Source organism: Eucyclogobius newberryi, unplaced genomic scaffold, assembly GCF_026437365.1.
Source record: "Eucyclogobius newberryi isolate DKJ021-1_F unplaced genomic scaffold, fEucNew1.0.hap1 SCAF_16, whole genome shotgun sequence".
NCBI lineage: Eukaryota > Metazoa > Chordata > Actinopteri > Gobiiformes > Gobiidae > Eucyclogobius > Eucyclogobius newberryi.
Window position 1 is genome coordinate 5,326,202 of NW_027315790.1, and position 16,071 is coordinate 5,342,272.

General features: G+C 43.4%; 1 protein-coding gene across 2 annotated transcripts in view; it reads left to right on the top strand.

The window, feature by feature from the left end:
• phf14 (PHD finger protein 14) overlaps positions 1-16,071 on the top strand; it is a 61,712-nt gene that overhangs the window by 23,819 nt on the left and 21,822 nt on the right. For both annotated transcript variants that reach the window (XM_072447329.1, XM_072447330.1), the window contains exons 6-9: positions 10,644-10,803; positions 14,165-14,276; positions 14,352-14,489; positions 15,244-15,390. In XM_072447329.1, the coding sequence (XP_072303430.1) occupies positions 10,644-10,803; positions 14,165-14,276; positions 14,352-14,489; positions 15,244-15,390 (557 nt within the window). The remainder of the gene's footprint in view (positions 1-10,643; positions 10,804-14,164; positions 14,277-14,351; positions 14,490-15,243; positions 15,391-16,071) is intronic.

Consider the following 16,071-nt stretch of genomic DNA (forward strand, 5'->3'; position numbering starts at 1 on the left):
CTCCAGTAGATTAGAGTATTGTAACGGTCTGCTCACTGGTCTCTCCAAACGAGCTGTAAAACAGCTGCAGTTCATCCAGAACGCTGCTGCTCGGGTCCTGACTAGAACCAGGAAGTATGATCACATTAGTCCTGTTCTCAGGTCTCTGCACTGCCCCCTGTGGCTCAGAGAAGAGACTTTAAAGCAGCTCTGCTTGTGTACAAGTCTCTCCATGGCCTAGCACCAAAGTACATCTCAGACATGTTTGTGCCATATGAACCATCTCGGACTCTGAGGACCTCAGGGACCGGCCTCCTGCTGGTGCCCAGAGTCAGGACTAAACATTGACCGGCCTCCTGCTGGTGCCAGAGTCAGGACTAAACATGGACCGGCCTCCTGCTGGTGCCAGAGTCAGGACTAAACATGGACCGGCCTCCTGCTGGTGCCAGAGTCAGGACTAAACATGGACCGGCCTCCTGCTGGTGCCAGAGTCAGGACTAAACATGGACCGGCCTCCTGCTGGTGCCAGAGTCAGGACTAAACATGGACCGGCCTCCTGCTGGTGCCCAGAGTCAGGACTAAACATGGACCGGCATCCTGCTGGTGCCCAGAGTCAGGACTAAACATGGACCGGCCTCCTGCTGGTGCCCAGAGTCAGGACTAAACATGGACAGGCCTCCTGCTGGTGCCAGAGTCAGGACTAAACATGGACAGGCCTCCTGATGGTGCCAGAGTCAGGACTAAACATGGACCGGCCTCCTGCTGGTGCCAGAGTCAGGACTAAACATGGACAGGCCTCCTGCTGGTGCCAGAGTCAGGACTAAACATGGACCGGCCTCCTGCTGGTGCCAGAGTCAGGACTAAACATGGACCGGCCTCCTGCTGGTGCCAGAGTCAGGACTAAACATGGACAGGCCTCCTGCTGGTGCCAGAGTCAGGACTAAACAAGGACGGGACTCCTGCTGGTGCCAGAGTCAGGACTAAACATGGACAGGCCTCCTGCTGGTGCCAGAGTCAGGACTAAACATGGACAGGCCTCCTGCTGGTGCCAGAGTCAGGACTAAACATGGACCGGCCTCCTGCTGGTGCCAGAGTCAGGACTAAACATGGACCGGCCTCCTGCTGGTGCCAGAGTCAGGACTAAACATGGACAGGCCTCCTGCTGGTGCCAGAGTCAGGACTAAACATGGACCGGCCTCCTGCTGGTGCCCAGAGTCAGGACTAAACATGGACAGGCCTCCTGCTGGTGCCAGAGTCAGGACTAAACATGGACCGGCCTCCTGCTGGTGCCCAGAGTCAGGACTAAACATGGACAGGCCTCCTGCTGGTGCCAGAGTCAGGACTAAACATGGACAGGCCTCCTGCTGGTGCCCAGAGTCAGGACTAAACATGGACCGGCCTCCTGCTGGTGCCAGAGTCAGGACTAAACATGGACCGGCCTCCTGCTGGTGCCAGAGTCAGGACTAAACATGGACAGGCCTACTGCTGGTGCCAGAGTAAGGACTAAACATGGACAGGCCTCCTGCTGGTGCCAGAGTCAGGACTAAACATGGACAGGCCTCCTGCTGGTGCCAGAGTCAGGACTAAACATGGACAGGCCTCCTGCTGGATGTGAAAGATATGAAACAGGCCTCTATTCAATTCAATAAGATAGAATACATTCTTGTAACACCTGAAAACACAACAGGCCTGTTGCCTCGAAGGATGACAGTGGAAACAGATTAAACAATGTTCATAAGAATTAAGTTATGTCCCAGCATCCCCTGTCCTTAGACAATGTCCCAACGTCCCCTGTCCTTAGACAATGTCCCAACGTCCCCTGTCCTTAGACAATGTCCCAACGTCCCCTGTCCTTAGACAATGTCCCAACGTCCCCTGTCCTTAGACAATGTCCCAACGTCCCCTGTCCTTGACCCTCCTTCTCTGCAAGGAAAAACTACCAAACCTCTTTGTGAGGAGTTCCACGTTGAAGGAGCGATCCGACTCCCTCGGACGGGCAAGCTGACACGCTCGCTCTACTCTAAAGGCTAAAAACTATTTTGTTTAGCTGTGCATGTGACTGGAGGGATTTTGTTTGCATTCATGTCTTTGTTTCTTTCATGTCTTTTTTTGTTTTGTGATTTTGATGCATTTTTTCCTGTTTATTTGAAGCACTTTGAATTGCCTTTTGTACGAATTGTGCTCTACAAATAAACTTGCTTTGTCTGTTTTGAAGCTTCACCACAGTAGATTTTGGTGAAGCTACTTGTGCCTATTGCTGTTGTGGACTATGTGGTGGTTTGAGCCAGTGACAAACAATGTGCAAAAACCCAAGTTGTTACCCAGAGTGGAGTTCAAAATTAGAAATTCTTCATGACACGCCGCAAATGCTTTCTCAATCAGAGAGGACATGCCTCCACCAAATCAAGTGTAGAGCTGAATAAACAAACCCGTCTGGCCCCGTGTTTGCTGTGGACGGTGTGTGCGGTGATGGGCATGCAGAGCGCCCGCCTTTTGATTTGTGAGTCTTCCCCACTGCTCAGAAAGGCCCCGGGCTGGCACACTGAATTAGGAGTTAAGAGTGTTATCTCCCAGCCGAGGCTCAGAGCTGATTGCTGCCCTCATTGGTAGTGAAGAGCACGTCTGCCTGGTGTAATAGCTGCCATAGAAACCACATCAGCCAAGTAATTGTTTAGGCAACCTCAGAAAATTAAGAGGACAACATTCAAATGCTTTTGCTTCTCTGGGGGTATAGTTTTCCAGCAAATGTTCAATTTGTGCTATGTCCCTGTCACAATACTGTTTTTCTGACTTTGTGTGTTACGGCCATTCTGATCCAACACCAGCCCAAAGGGATGTAGAATGGATTGTGCTCACTGTATTGTTTTGTGATGGTGATGGTGGCAGTTTCTTTTTTGGAGAAGAGTTGTTATGGTTAAAGACTTTGAAGTTACTAGGTCAGGATTACTTTATGGGGATAGGTGGAGGATAAAATGGATAGTGCTAGTATAGTTACTGAGTTAGTTGTTGACTTGGTCGGAAAACACTTTCAAATTGTTAACTTAAATACTTGTCTCGATACTCAGTAAAAGGCTACATTTTCAGTACTGAATGACTGATCAATGTAATTCCTTAACTGTTCAGTAATGGTCCATTGTAGAACATGTTTCAGAGGTAGTGATCTGGACAATGTTTTAGTAAAATGAAACATCCTCCATCATTTTTAATCTGAAGTACTGGTCTGAGTAGCTATCACCTGAGACTTGCTCTGGAATTTGTTTACTGACTAGACTAGTTTTGGGTCTTTTTACTCTATAGTTCTTTGCCATCCTCTTCCTCACATCTTTAGTACCTGATTAGCATTATGGCTGGCTTGATTTCTGCTTTGACAAAGGTTTGATGAGACTGTTTTAAACAGAAGGTAAGTTGTATCTTTACTAAACCCACCATTTTCACTCAAAGGAGAATCTTTTTATATCTTAGCTTCGGATTGAATTTTTGTGTCGATGGTTGTCTCAAATATTCTTCAGATGTTTTTTTTTAACTTGTGCTGCTTGGTGTTGAGTGGTCTAAGCAGCAGCACATATGCCAGGATTTTTAAATTGTAGTTCTTGATGACATTTTCAATAAAGATAAGTAGTTTCAGCAAAATATTTTGTGTTGTTATACTAGTTCTGAAATAGATTACTGGTAAGAACATTCCAAAACTACTAAGTTTGTCGGTGTAATCCCTCATTCGTCCAGGCGTGTTCCATAGTAGAAAAAGCTTCAGTTGTAGTCATCTGGACTCAGTTTGAAAAAATAGACGTTTCGACTCTCATCCAAGAGTCATTGTCAATAACAGAATTTAGGTCGAGAACTCCGATATTAATACTGTTCTGTGGTAAGACCCGCCCATTGGGAGGAGCCTTCCTGAAGTAGAAAGAGTTGTTTGTTTCAACAGAAACTCCCCCCTTGTATCTACCGAGCTAGCCTATTCAGAATCTTAATGGGCTATTAGAAACCTCTTTGTCTTTGTGAGACCCTGGCTCAACCACCCTGAGTACCTGATTAGCATCTGAATGTCCTTTACCTTTCCAGGGGTTCAGAATCCCATTATAAATAACAGGAAGATTAAACCTTAGCCCTCCATTTCTGTTTAAAGAAGGTCTTTCTTTTTTAACAAAAATAGCTTCCTTGACTCCTCTTTCAAACCATCTTTTCTCCCTGCTTAAAACCTTCACCTCACCGTCTTCAAACGAGTGATTAGAGGCTTCAAGATGGAGATGCACGGCGCTCTGAGGTCCTGAACTAGTATTTCTTCTGTGCTGATAAAGCCTCTTGTGTAGAGGCTGTTTCGTCTCACCTATGTAACGTTCTTTACAACTTTCTTCACTGCATTGGATCGAATAAACTACATTGCTCTGTTTTTGAGTCGGCAACTTGTCCTTTGGGTGAACCAGTTTTTGTCTTAAAGTGTTTCCTGGTTTAAAATAAACAGGGACTTCGTGTTGTCTAAAAATTCTCTGCAGTTTTTCCGAGAGGCCAGACACATAAGGGATAGAAACACCCTTCCTTCTCTGTTCAGTTTCCCTTTTGTCCTGCTTCTTGGTTCTCTTCACTCTGTTGAGAGCCCAAGCGGGGTGACCACAGGCTGAGAGGGCATTTCGGACATGTTTTTCCTCTTTCTTCTTGCCCTCTGAGCTGGTGAGAACACCTTGAGCTCTGTGTTGTAAGGTTCTGATCACACCCAGCTTGTGCTGTAGTGGGTGGTTGGAACCAAAGAGCAGATACTGGTCCGTGTGTGTAGGTTTCCTATATACTTCTATTTGGAGTTTCCCGTCCTCTCCTCTGATCGTGGAACAATCAAGAAAGGCCAAGCGATTCTCCTTAGCGTCTTCTCTTGTAAACCTAATATGTGGGTCCACCGCATTGATGTGATCAGAGAAGGTTTCCAGCTCTTGTTTCTTGATTGTTACAAAAGTATCATCGACATAGCGGAGCCACAGTTTTGGAGCTATGCCTGAGAATGAGGCCAGTGCCTTCTTCTCAAAGTGCTCCATGTACAGGTTGGCCACTATGGGAGAGACGGGCGAGCCCATGGCACAGCCATGAATCTGTCTGTAAAATTGTCCCCGGAATTGAAAGTAAGTGGTGTTCAGACAGATGTCCAACAGTTTACATATGTGTTCAGGTGTCAGTTTGGTCCTTTCCTGTAGGGTGGTGTCTTCCTGCAGTCTGATCCTCACTGCTGCTACTGCATCAGTGGTCGGGATGCAGGTGAACAGGGACACAACATCATATGAAACCAGAAAAGACAGAAAAGTTGAGCCCTTTAGAGAGCACCTCCTTTTTTCTGACACAGGCAGAAAAGGAGGTGCTCTCTAAAGGGCTCAACTTTTCTGTCACCTCTAAACACATCCCTACAGAGGACTACATCACAGCCACTGAAACTGCAATTAGGAACAACAAAATGACTGAATCGGAGGCTACAGACCTGAGGTTACGTGTCACAGCGACCCTGAAGAGTGCCAAACCACCGCCTTCAAATATCACAGCTGAAGAGAGGAAAGCACTTTCAGCACTGGAAAAAGATCATAGCATCAACATCCTCCCAGCAGACAAGGGACGTTGCACTGTGATTCTCAACGCAGCTGATTACGAAGCCAAAGTCCACACCCTCCTCGAGGACACGACCACATACGAGCGCTTGAAAAGAGATCCGACCAGTGGCTACAAGAAGAAAGTGATAGACTGTTTACAAAGGCTGGAAAAAGAGGAAGCGATAGACCGGCCTCTGTATTACAGACTGTATCCTGGTGAAGCCATGCCTTGCATTTATGGCCTTCCAAAAATACACAAAAAGGAGGTTCCACTCAGACCCATAGTGTGCAGCACAGATTCCATCACCTACAATGTGGCCAAGCATTTAACAACTATATTGGCTCCGCTTGTGGGGAATTCTGAACATCATGTGGAAAACACGCACAACTTTGTGGATAAAGTGAAACATCTCCAACTGGACCCAGATGACCTCATGGTTTCATATGATGTGGTGTCCCTGTTCACCTGCATCCCGACCACTGATGCAGTAGCAGCAGTGAGGATCAGACTGCAGGAAGACACCACCCTACAGGAAAGGACCAAACTGACACCTGAACACATATGTAAACTGTTGGACATCTGTCTGAACACCACTTACTTTCAATTCCGGGGACAATTTTACAGACAGATTCATGGCTGTGCCATGGGCTCGCCCGTCTCTCCCATAGTGGCCAACCTGTACATGGAGCACTTTGAGAAGAAGGCACTGTCCTCATTCTCAGGCATAGCCCCAAAACTGTGGCTCCGCTATGTCGATGATACTTTTGTAACAATCAAGAAACAAGAGCTGGAAACCTTCTCTGATCACATCAATGCTGTGGACCCACATATTAGGTTTACAAGAGAAGACGCTAAGGAGAATCGCTTGGCCTTTCTTGATTGTTCCACGATCAGAGGAGAGGACGGGAAACTCCAAATAGAAGTATATAGGAAACCTACACACACGGACCAGTATCTGCTCTTTGGTTCCAACCACCCACTACAGCACAAGCTGGGTGTGATCAGAACCTTACAACACAGAGCTCAAGGTGTTCTCACCAGCTCAGAGGGCAAGAAGAAAGAGGAAAAACATGTCCGAAATGCCCTCTCAGCCTGTGGTTACCCCGCTTGGGCTCTCAACAGAGTGAAGAGAACCAAGAAGCAGGACAAAAGGGAAACTGAACAGAGAAGGAAGGGTGTCTGGTCTGTCGGAAAAACTGCAGAGAATTTTTAGACAACACGAAGTCCCTGTTTATTTTAAACCAGGAAACACTTTAAGACAAAAACTGGTTCACCCAAAGGACAAGTTGCCGACTCAAAAACAGAGCAATGTAGTTTATTCGATCCAATGCAGTGAAGAAAGTTGTAAAGAACGTTACATAGGTGAGACGAAACAGCCTCTACACAAGAGGCTTTATCAGCACAGAAGAAATACTAGTTCAGGACCTCAGAGCGCCGTGCATCTCCATCTTGAAGCCTCTAATCACTCGTTTGAAGACGGTGAGGTGAAGGTTTTAAGCAGGGAGAAAAGATGGTTTGAAAGAGGAGTCAAGGAAGCTATTTTTGTTAAAAAAGAAAGACCTTCTTTAAGCCGAAATGGAGGGCTTAGGTTTCATCTTCCTGTTATTTATAATGGGATTCTGAACCCCTGGAAAGGTAAATGACATTCAGATGCTAATCAGGTACTCAGGGTGGTTGAGCCAGGGTCTCACAAAGACAAAGAGGTTTCTAATAGCCCATTAAGATTCTGAATAGGCTAGCTCGGTAGATACAAGGGGGAGTTTCTGTTGAAACAAACAACTCTTTCTACTTCAGGAAGGCTCCTCCCAATGGGCGGGTCTTACCACAGAACAGTATTAATATCGGAGTTCTCGACCTAAATTCTGTTATTGACAATGACTCTTGGATGAGAGTCGAAACGTCTATTTTTTCAAACTGAGTCCAGATGACTACAACTGAAGCTTTTTCTACTATAAAACTACTAAGGAAAGATCCAATTGTCCTTTTTTATGTGAGTATTTTTCACTGTCAAATTATATTTTGTATCCAAGTATTGATTTAATTATTTGTTTGACAAATCAAATCAAATCAATTTATTTTTGTAAGGCCCAAAATCACAACAACAGTTGCCTCTGAGGGCCACAGGGAGAAATGAATCAACAATGTCTGTGGTGGCGATGGAGTCAGACAATGTCTGTGGTGGCGATGAAGTCAGACAATGTCTGTGGTGGCGAGGGACGATGTCCCAGGGTCCTCTGTCCTTAGACTCTCCTTCTCGGCCAGGAAAAACTACAAAAAAACCTCTTTGGGAAAAAAGCGTAGAAACCTGGAGGAGTTCCAGTGAAGGAGAGATCCGACTCTCACAGACGGACAGACGGACACGAGGAGACTGGAGCTGGACCCACTCTTCAGGCAGATGAGGGACCGTCTGAGTCGAGCTGGACCCACTCTTCAGGCAGAAGAGGGACCGTCTGAGTCGAGCTGGACCCACTCTTCAGGCAGAAGAGGGACCGTCTGAGTCGAGCTGGACCCACTCTTCAGGCAGAAGAGGGACCGTCGGAGGCGAGCTGGACCCACTCTTCAGGCAGATGAGGGACCGTCGGAGGCGAGCTGGACCCACTCTTCAGGCAGAAGAGGGACCGACTGAGGCGAACTGGAGCCACTCTTCAGGCAGATGAGGGACCGTCCACACAGGGCAGGGACCACTTCACCAGGGGAGGGGCATCTGGGTCCACAGGTCCTCAGGAGTGAGAGAAAGAAAAGAAGGCGGTGAACAGTTTGCAAGTGGAATCAAAAAATAAATATTGTTTGATAGCATAAGTAGTCAGAAGAAGAAGAGGATAGTGCTCAAGCTGTCATACTTCCCCCAGCATAGTTACTCCTAGGGCAGCGTAGCTGAAGCTGTGGGTTTATCTTTCTGTTCCTAACTACTCTGACCATAAGCGATATCGAAGAGGAACGTTTTAAGCCTGGACTTAAATGAAGAGACTGTGTCAGCATATTTAACATGGGTCGGGAGCTGATTCCATAACACAGGAGCTTGGTAGCTAAACGCTCTACCTCCTACAGTACTTTTAGAGACTCTTGGCACCACCAGAAGGCCAGCATTCTGAGAGCGAAGAGCTCTGTTTGGATGATATGGTTCTATAGCATCTTTGAGGTAGGATGGGGCCATGTCATTTATGGCTTTGTAGGTCAAGAGTAGAATTTTGAATTTGATTCTGGACTCGACGGGGAGCCAGTGAAGAGACTTCAGCACCGGCGTAATGTGCTCTCTTCTTTTTGTTCCTGTTAGTAATCTTGCTGCTGCATTTTGAACCAGTTGAAAGCTTTTTATGGAGCTTTTAGGACACGCTGCAAGCAGGGAGTTACAGTAGTCTAATCTAGTCGTTACAAATGCATGGATAAGTTTTTCGGCATCACTTTTAGGCAGGATTCTTCTGATTTTGGCTCTTGTTGCGCAAATGGAAATAGGCTGTTTTACAAGCTTGATTTATATGAGCTTTAAATGAGAGCTCCTGGTCAAATAAGACTCCAAGGTTTCTTACAGTAGAACTGGAGGCTACACTGACATTGTCCAGTGTGACTATCTGCTCAGATAGAGCGTCTCGTAGATGCTTAGGGCCAAGCACAATGACCTCGGTTTTTTCAGGGTTAAGAAGCAGGTAGTTTAGTGTCATCCAGGTTTTTATCTCCTTCACACAAGTACTAAGTCTGTCTACTTGATCGCTCTGATCAGGTTTCATTGATAAATACAGCTGAGTGTCGTCTGCATAGCAGTGGAAGTTAATGCCATGCTTTCTGATAATGTTGCCTAATGGCAGCATATAAAGAGTAAACAGAATTGGACCGAGTACCGAACCCTGTGGCACACCGTAAATTACTTTAGAGCTTGGTGAGGAGCTCTGGTTTACATTAACAAATTGGAACCTATCAGATAGATAGGATTTAAACCAGCTGAGGGCTGTTCCTCCAACACCTACATCACATTCTAACCTCTGCAGTAGAATGTTGTGGTCAATGGTGTCAAACGCTGCGCTGAGGTCCAACAGAACCAGGATTGAGACCAGTCCATCGTCAGCGGCTAATAACAAATCATTTGTGACTTTAACTAGTGCAGTTTCAGTGCTGTGGTGGGCTCTGAACCCTGACTGGAAGACTTCAAATAAGTTATTGTCCTGCAGGTGGCGACAAAGCTGTTTTACTACAACTTTTTCAAGGATTTTAGAGACGAAGGGAAGATTTGAAATAGGTCTGTAGTTTACCAATAGGTCGGGATCTAGATTAGGCTTTTTCAGAAGAGGTTTAATGACTGCATGTTTGAAGGACTGTGGAACATAGCCACTTTCGAGTGAAGTATTTATTATATTAAGAATAGGGTCTATAATTAGGGGAAGAATGTCTTTGAGGAGTCTGCTTGGAATGGGGTCTAGGACACAAGTTGAGCTTTTAGAGGACATAATGGCTGAAGTTATCTCTGCTTGATCAACAGCTGTGAACCTTTCTAGGTTTACAGGTGGATTTATATGGGACGTTAGATTTACAGCTTGGGCTAGTTCAGGGCTAATAGCGGGGGTAATTTCATCTAATTTATCTCTGATTGTTTTTATTTTATTATTAAAATAAAAAAAATAAAAAAAAGACAAGACAAGCCTTCTCTTAGCACGAAATCTATCATTGTCAACATAATCAACATTTATTGGTTAAACTGTTGTGTCAAACTTGGCACAGTTTATGTTATTTCAAATCAGACCAGATTAAAACCAAAAAAAACAATCAGATTAGCTGATAAGGTGTGAAATGTGTTCTGTGCAAGATAAACATTACAGTTCATTAGGCTGATTTCAGAACAGTCTTTGTAAATGTCTAAATGTGAGAGGTTGCAGACAGGCCCTGCCCCGCCACAGGGTTACGGCTCCAGCGAGTGGCGGGACCAAGCCGGCTCTGTGCCCTGCATCTGTGCTGCCAAAGCCCCATGTTCCACCACTGCCCTTCATGAAAGCCACTGACACAGAAAATGGGATGACTGATGCTATCTTTAATGAACAGTGTAATTGGCATTGCTACACCACCGGCATTCTTTTTTTCATTTTCCCCCCCATCCTCCTCCACCATATTCCCAGGCTGTTACGGAGTGGACGGGGAGAGCGACTCCATCATGAGCTCCGCCTCCGAGAACTCCACCGAGCCCTGGTTCTGCGACGCCTGCAAGAACGGAGTCAGGCCCAGCTGTGAGCTCTGCCCCAACCAGGACGGCATCTTCAAGGAGACCGACGCCGGCAGGTGGGCACAGCACTTAAACATGTTTGAGAAGGACTGTAACTAAGATTATGTTGAAGCGGTGTCTAGGGATGTTACAATTTCAAATTAAAGTTCTGATTATTGCACAATTTTACTATTATTCCCAAATATATGACACAATAACTTAACATATTGGAGTATAGGTTGAACTGAAATGACTTAATTTTGTTAAAAGGAGACATATCATGTGTGTTTTTCAGTTCATTAGTATTGAACTATAACAGAAGTAGATCATAATTTTACATTGTGTTCATTGGAAACCACAAAATAGAGCTCCTGCTCCCAAAGTACACCATTACGGCATGGAAGAAACTGAAATTAAACTTTTGGGGTTCATCTTGGTCTTTAAATTAAGCCGTAAATAACAATATATATTATAAAAACTAATCAGAGTAAATATGTCGGTGTAATCCCTCATTCGTCCAGGCGTGTTCCATAGTAGAAAAAGCTTCAGTTGTAGTCATCTGGACTCAATTAGAAAAAATAGACGTTTCGACTCTCATCCAAGAGTCATTGTCAATAAAAGAATTTAGATCGAGAACTCCGATATTAATACTGTTCTGTGGTAAGACCCGCCCATTGGGAGGAGCCTTCTTGAAGTAGAAAGAGTTGTTTGTTTCAACAGAAACTCCCCCCTTGTATCTACCGAGCTAGCCTATTCAGAATCTTAATGGCCTATTAGAATCCTCTTTGTCTTTGTGAGACCCTGGCTCAACCACCCTGAGTACCTGATTAGCATCTAAATGTCCTGGTCCTGGTCCTCTACCTTTCCAGGGGTTCAGTATTCCATTATAGATACCAGGAAGATAGAATCTGAGCCCTCCATTTCTGTTTAAAGAAGGTCTTTCTTTTTTAACAAAAATAGCTTCCTTGACTCCTCTTTCAAACCATCTTTTCTCCCTGCTTAAAACCTTCACCTCACCGTCTTCAAACGAGTGATTAGAGGCTTCAAGATGGAGATGCACGGCACTCTGAGGTCCTGAACTAGTATTTCTTCTGTGCTGATAAAGCCTCTTGTGCAGTGAAGAAAGCTGTAAAGAACGTTACATAGGTGAGACAAAACAGCCTCTACACAAGAGGCTCTATCAGCACAGAAGAAATACAAGTTCAGGACCACAGAGCGCCGTGCATCTCCATCTTGAAGCCTCTAATCACTCGTTTGAAGACGGTGAGGTGAAGGTTTTAAGCAGGGAGAAAAGATGGTTTGAAAGAGGAGTCAAGGAAGCTTTTTTTGTTAAAAAAGAAAGACCTTCTTTAAACAGAAATGGAGGGCTAAGGTTTAATCTTCCTGTTATTTATAATGGGATTCTGAACCCCTGGAAAGGTAAAGGACATTCAGATGCTAATCAGGTACTCAGGGTGGTTGAGCCAGGGTCTCACAAAGACAAAGAGGATTCTAATAGCCCATTAAAATTCTGAATAGGCTCGGTAGATACAAGGGGGGAGTTTCTGTTGAAACAAACAACTCTTTCTACTTCAGGAAGGCTCCTCCCAATGGGCGGGTCTTACCACAGAACAGTATTAATATCGGAGTTCTCGATCTAAATTCTTTTATTGACAATGACTCTTGGATGAGAGTCGAAACGTCTATTTTTTCAAACTGAGTCCAGATGACTACAACTGAAGCTTTTTCTACTATAATCAGAGTAAACATTAGCGACCCTCACCTGCTCCAAATGTGCCTTTAAAGCGTTTAGATTGCATAAATTGCACCCTAAATCTGATTCACTTTCTTCTAATGTAATCAAAAAGTGTTTCAGGAGATGTTTGTGAGAAATACTTTACTCTAAAACCCTGTTCATATGACGTTTACCAATACTGATTAAAAGGTTAGAAGCACATTAAAGTATATTTAGCATATGTCCTCTTTAACAAGTACTTCAACAGCAGAAAGGACAACAGAGCTCCTGCTAAGATGTTTAAGTTGTGTCTAGGATGTCACTATGTCATTTATTCCCAATAATCTGACACCGTAACTTCACAGCAATTTTAGATAACCTCTCCTTTAGTTTGTGACCAGTGTTGTGGAGTCAAACTTTCTGAACGATAAAGTAATGTGATGTCAACGGTCTGATAAGAATGTTCAATGTATCAGAATGTATCAAGTAGACTATAAAATAATAATCAGTCATATTTTGATCATCATGATTGTTGTAACTGGACAATACAGACTCTAAAACACACTCGGAAAGAACTTTTATAACAAAGACAGTGGCATTATTAAATCAAACTGTGAAAAAATAATATGCCATTTCTGATTTACATCAATAATTCACTTTATTCATAATTATTCTCTATATAGAAGCCTTTAGTCACCCTATTTCCACTTATAATTGTTAGTTGCAGTTCTAATTGAGAGGATTTTGCTTAAAAGAATACCACAGCCAAGTTTTTTAAGCCTTAGTTATTTTGGGACCTGAATAATCCTGATTATTGATTTCCCAAATAATTCTGACACCCCGAGTGGTGACTGGGGGTTGTGGGATTGCAATTGCCTTTCACCTAATGCACCTTATCTATTAGACATGCAGAAGTGGGTAGAAAACTGCGCTTTCTTCTAAATTAAAAAAGAAGTTGACATGCTGTCCAAAACTTTGAGTATAATCAGACCAAAGCAATAATATATATTTTGCTATATGACTGACCAAATCCCACGGACAACCGCCATTTACAGCGAGCACCAGGGCCACATAGTGGAACATGCTCAGAAACAAATAATTCCTAATGACCTTAGCTGGTAGAAATGCTGCAGACAGCCAAAGGCTATCTAAACAGTCCATTTATTCAGTAGTCGAGAGAAAAGGAAGTGGGATTAAGGAGGAGAGAGAGAGCGGCAGAGGAATGGAGAGAAGAGCAGAGATAGAGGAAGAAAAAGAGGGAGAGAAAAGAGTGTGTTATGTGAAGCGTGGAGACTTCAGCCACGTTATCGCTGATAGTGCTTCTCAGCCAAGCTGCACCCAAATTTACTACTTCACTAGAGCATGAAAAACACAGCAAATTAAACTGTGAAGCGCTTGCTTGCTAGAGATGGATATCTTTATATTGGACTTCGGATTCTCTTCCCTAAAGTCCACATTTGAAATCGTGTCAGACTGAACAGTGTAGCCGGGGCAACATGAATCTATGAATCCTTTTCGTTTGGTGTCGGAGCAAGATTCTGAAGCAAGTGCGATCACATTAACTTTGTTATTGTCTGGCATATTCCCCCTCATTTAAAGCAGGGATAACCACAAATGTTGGTGTAATCTGTGTTCTAGAGTTCATTCAATTTACCATTTACCATTCAATGACTCTGTAACTGTCATTTTTGTCATTCTAAAACGCTGGTGTGACATGTGGGCAGGTGGGTGCACGTGGTGTGTGCGCTTTATGTTCCCGGAGTGGCTTTTGGAGACATTGATAAACTCCGACCCGTAACTCTCACAGAGATGAACTATTCCAAGTATGGAGCCAAGGTGACTCTCTTTTCTACTAAAGTGTCTTCTAACAGAGTGTGGGCCCCGTGTGTGACGTGTCCCTCTGTCCCTCAGGAGTGCAGTTTCTGTGAGGACGCTCGCTTCGCCCGGACCGGAGTGTGCATCAGCTGTGACGCAGGCATGTGTCGCTCCTACTTCCACGTGACCTGTGCTCAGAGGGAGGGTCTGCTGTCTGAGGCTGCAGCTGAGGAGGTGCTCATGCTCAGCTCCTTACACTTACTTTATAAGAACTCAAGTTACAAGTAATATGTTATTTTCCTAGTGCTGCAACGATTAATCGACTAATAAGATAAGATAAGATAAGATAAGATATTCCTTTATTGTCCCACATGGGGAAATTTCATTGGTGCAACGCAGGTAGATACAGAGGTAGATACAGAAGAACAGATCACTTATAGGAAGTCTGAAAAACACTTTCAGTAGAAGATCTCCTATAAATAAATAAAAACTCCCATAGACAAATAAATACATAAATACCATTGCATGTGATCCCGACGGTAATTGCACATGAATATGTGTCACGACAGCACATAGATTGCACATGAATTTCACAGTAATTGCACATGAATACAACTAGTCGACTATAAAAAATAATCGCATTCATTGCAAATACGGCATTTTTGATAATCGCCACTGGAAATTGTATACAGACTATAAAACACATGCAAAACTGTTACTTTATTACACAGACAGTGGCATTATTAAACCAAAATGTCAAACAGGAAAAAAGAATTTCAGATTTTCATCAATAATGCATTTTCTTTGTAAAAAAATCTCTATATAGAATTCTTCACTTACCATATTTAAGTCTTTATCAGTGTACAATAGCAATATTTATTTGACTAGTTGACTACTAAAATGATTGTCAATAGCAGCTCTTACATGCACGTGGGATAAAGAGTACAAACGATGAATCCAGAATTGTGGCATTTCTTTTTTTCTTTAGGATATAGCAGATCCGTTTTTTGCATATTGTAAGCAGCACGCAGACCGCTTTGACAGAAAGTGGAAAAGGAAGAATTATCTGGCTTTACAGTCCTACTGTAAAGTGTCTCTGCAGGAGAGGGAGAAACAGCTCACCCCTGAAGCGCAGGTGAGGCGACAGGCACACCACCTGTCGTTTGCTTATTTCACTTTAGTCTGTCTTATTGTGACCATGTGACTAATGTTTTAACAGATAAAATGTGTTCCCCAGCCAGGTGAACACAGCAATCAAATGTTCATTACAAATAGTCTGTAAATGTAGTTATTATTATTGAGACTGGTTCAGTAAATAATTATAAAGTATAAAACAATTAAATACATTACATCCTATAACCTTGGCACTAGATTGTTCGTATGATCAAATGTCAATTCAGGAAAATAGCAAATATTTTTAGTTGGTTGCAAAGGGAAATTCCTTCAAATTCCTCAGAAGAATTTAGAACTGGAAATGTTGTAGGCGTGTAATGATTCAGAAATCTCATGATTCGGATCAATTTAAGTTCAGGACCTACTATTCCATAATCCTTAAAATAATTAATTAGTCATTATTCCCCATTTGGTGACAAAAAACTATAAAAATATATATTATAATAATAAATTTAGTTTGTTTTATTATTCTTATTATAAATAATAATATGTAAATAGCACAACTGTAGCCTAATGTACATTGGCTCTCTCTTATATTTGAGGTAAATGTATCTTCATACGAGGCGACCTGCATTTAGCCTGTGCTTATATTCCACGCGTGAGCTTCTTTACTGCAGTTCAGTGAAATGTTTTGCCAGATTTA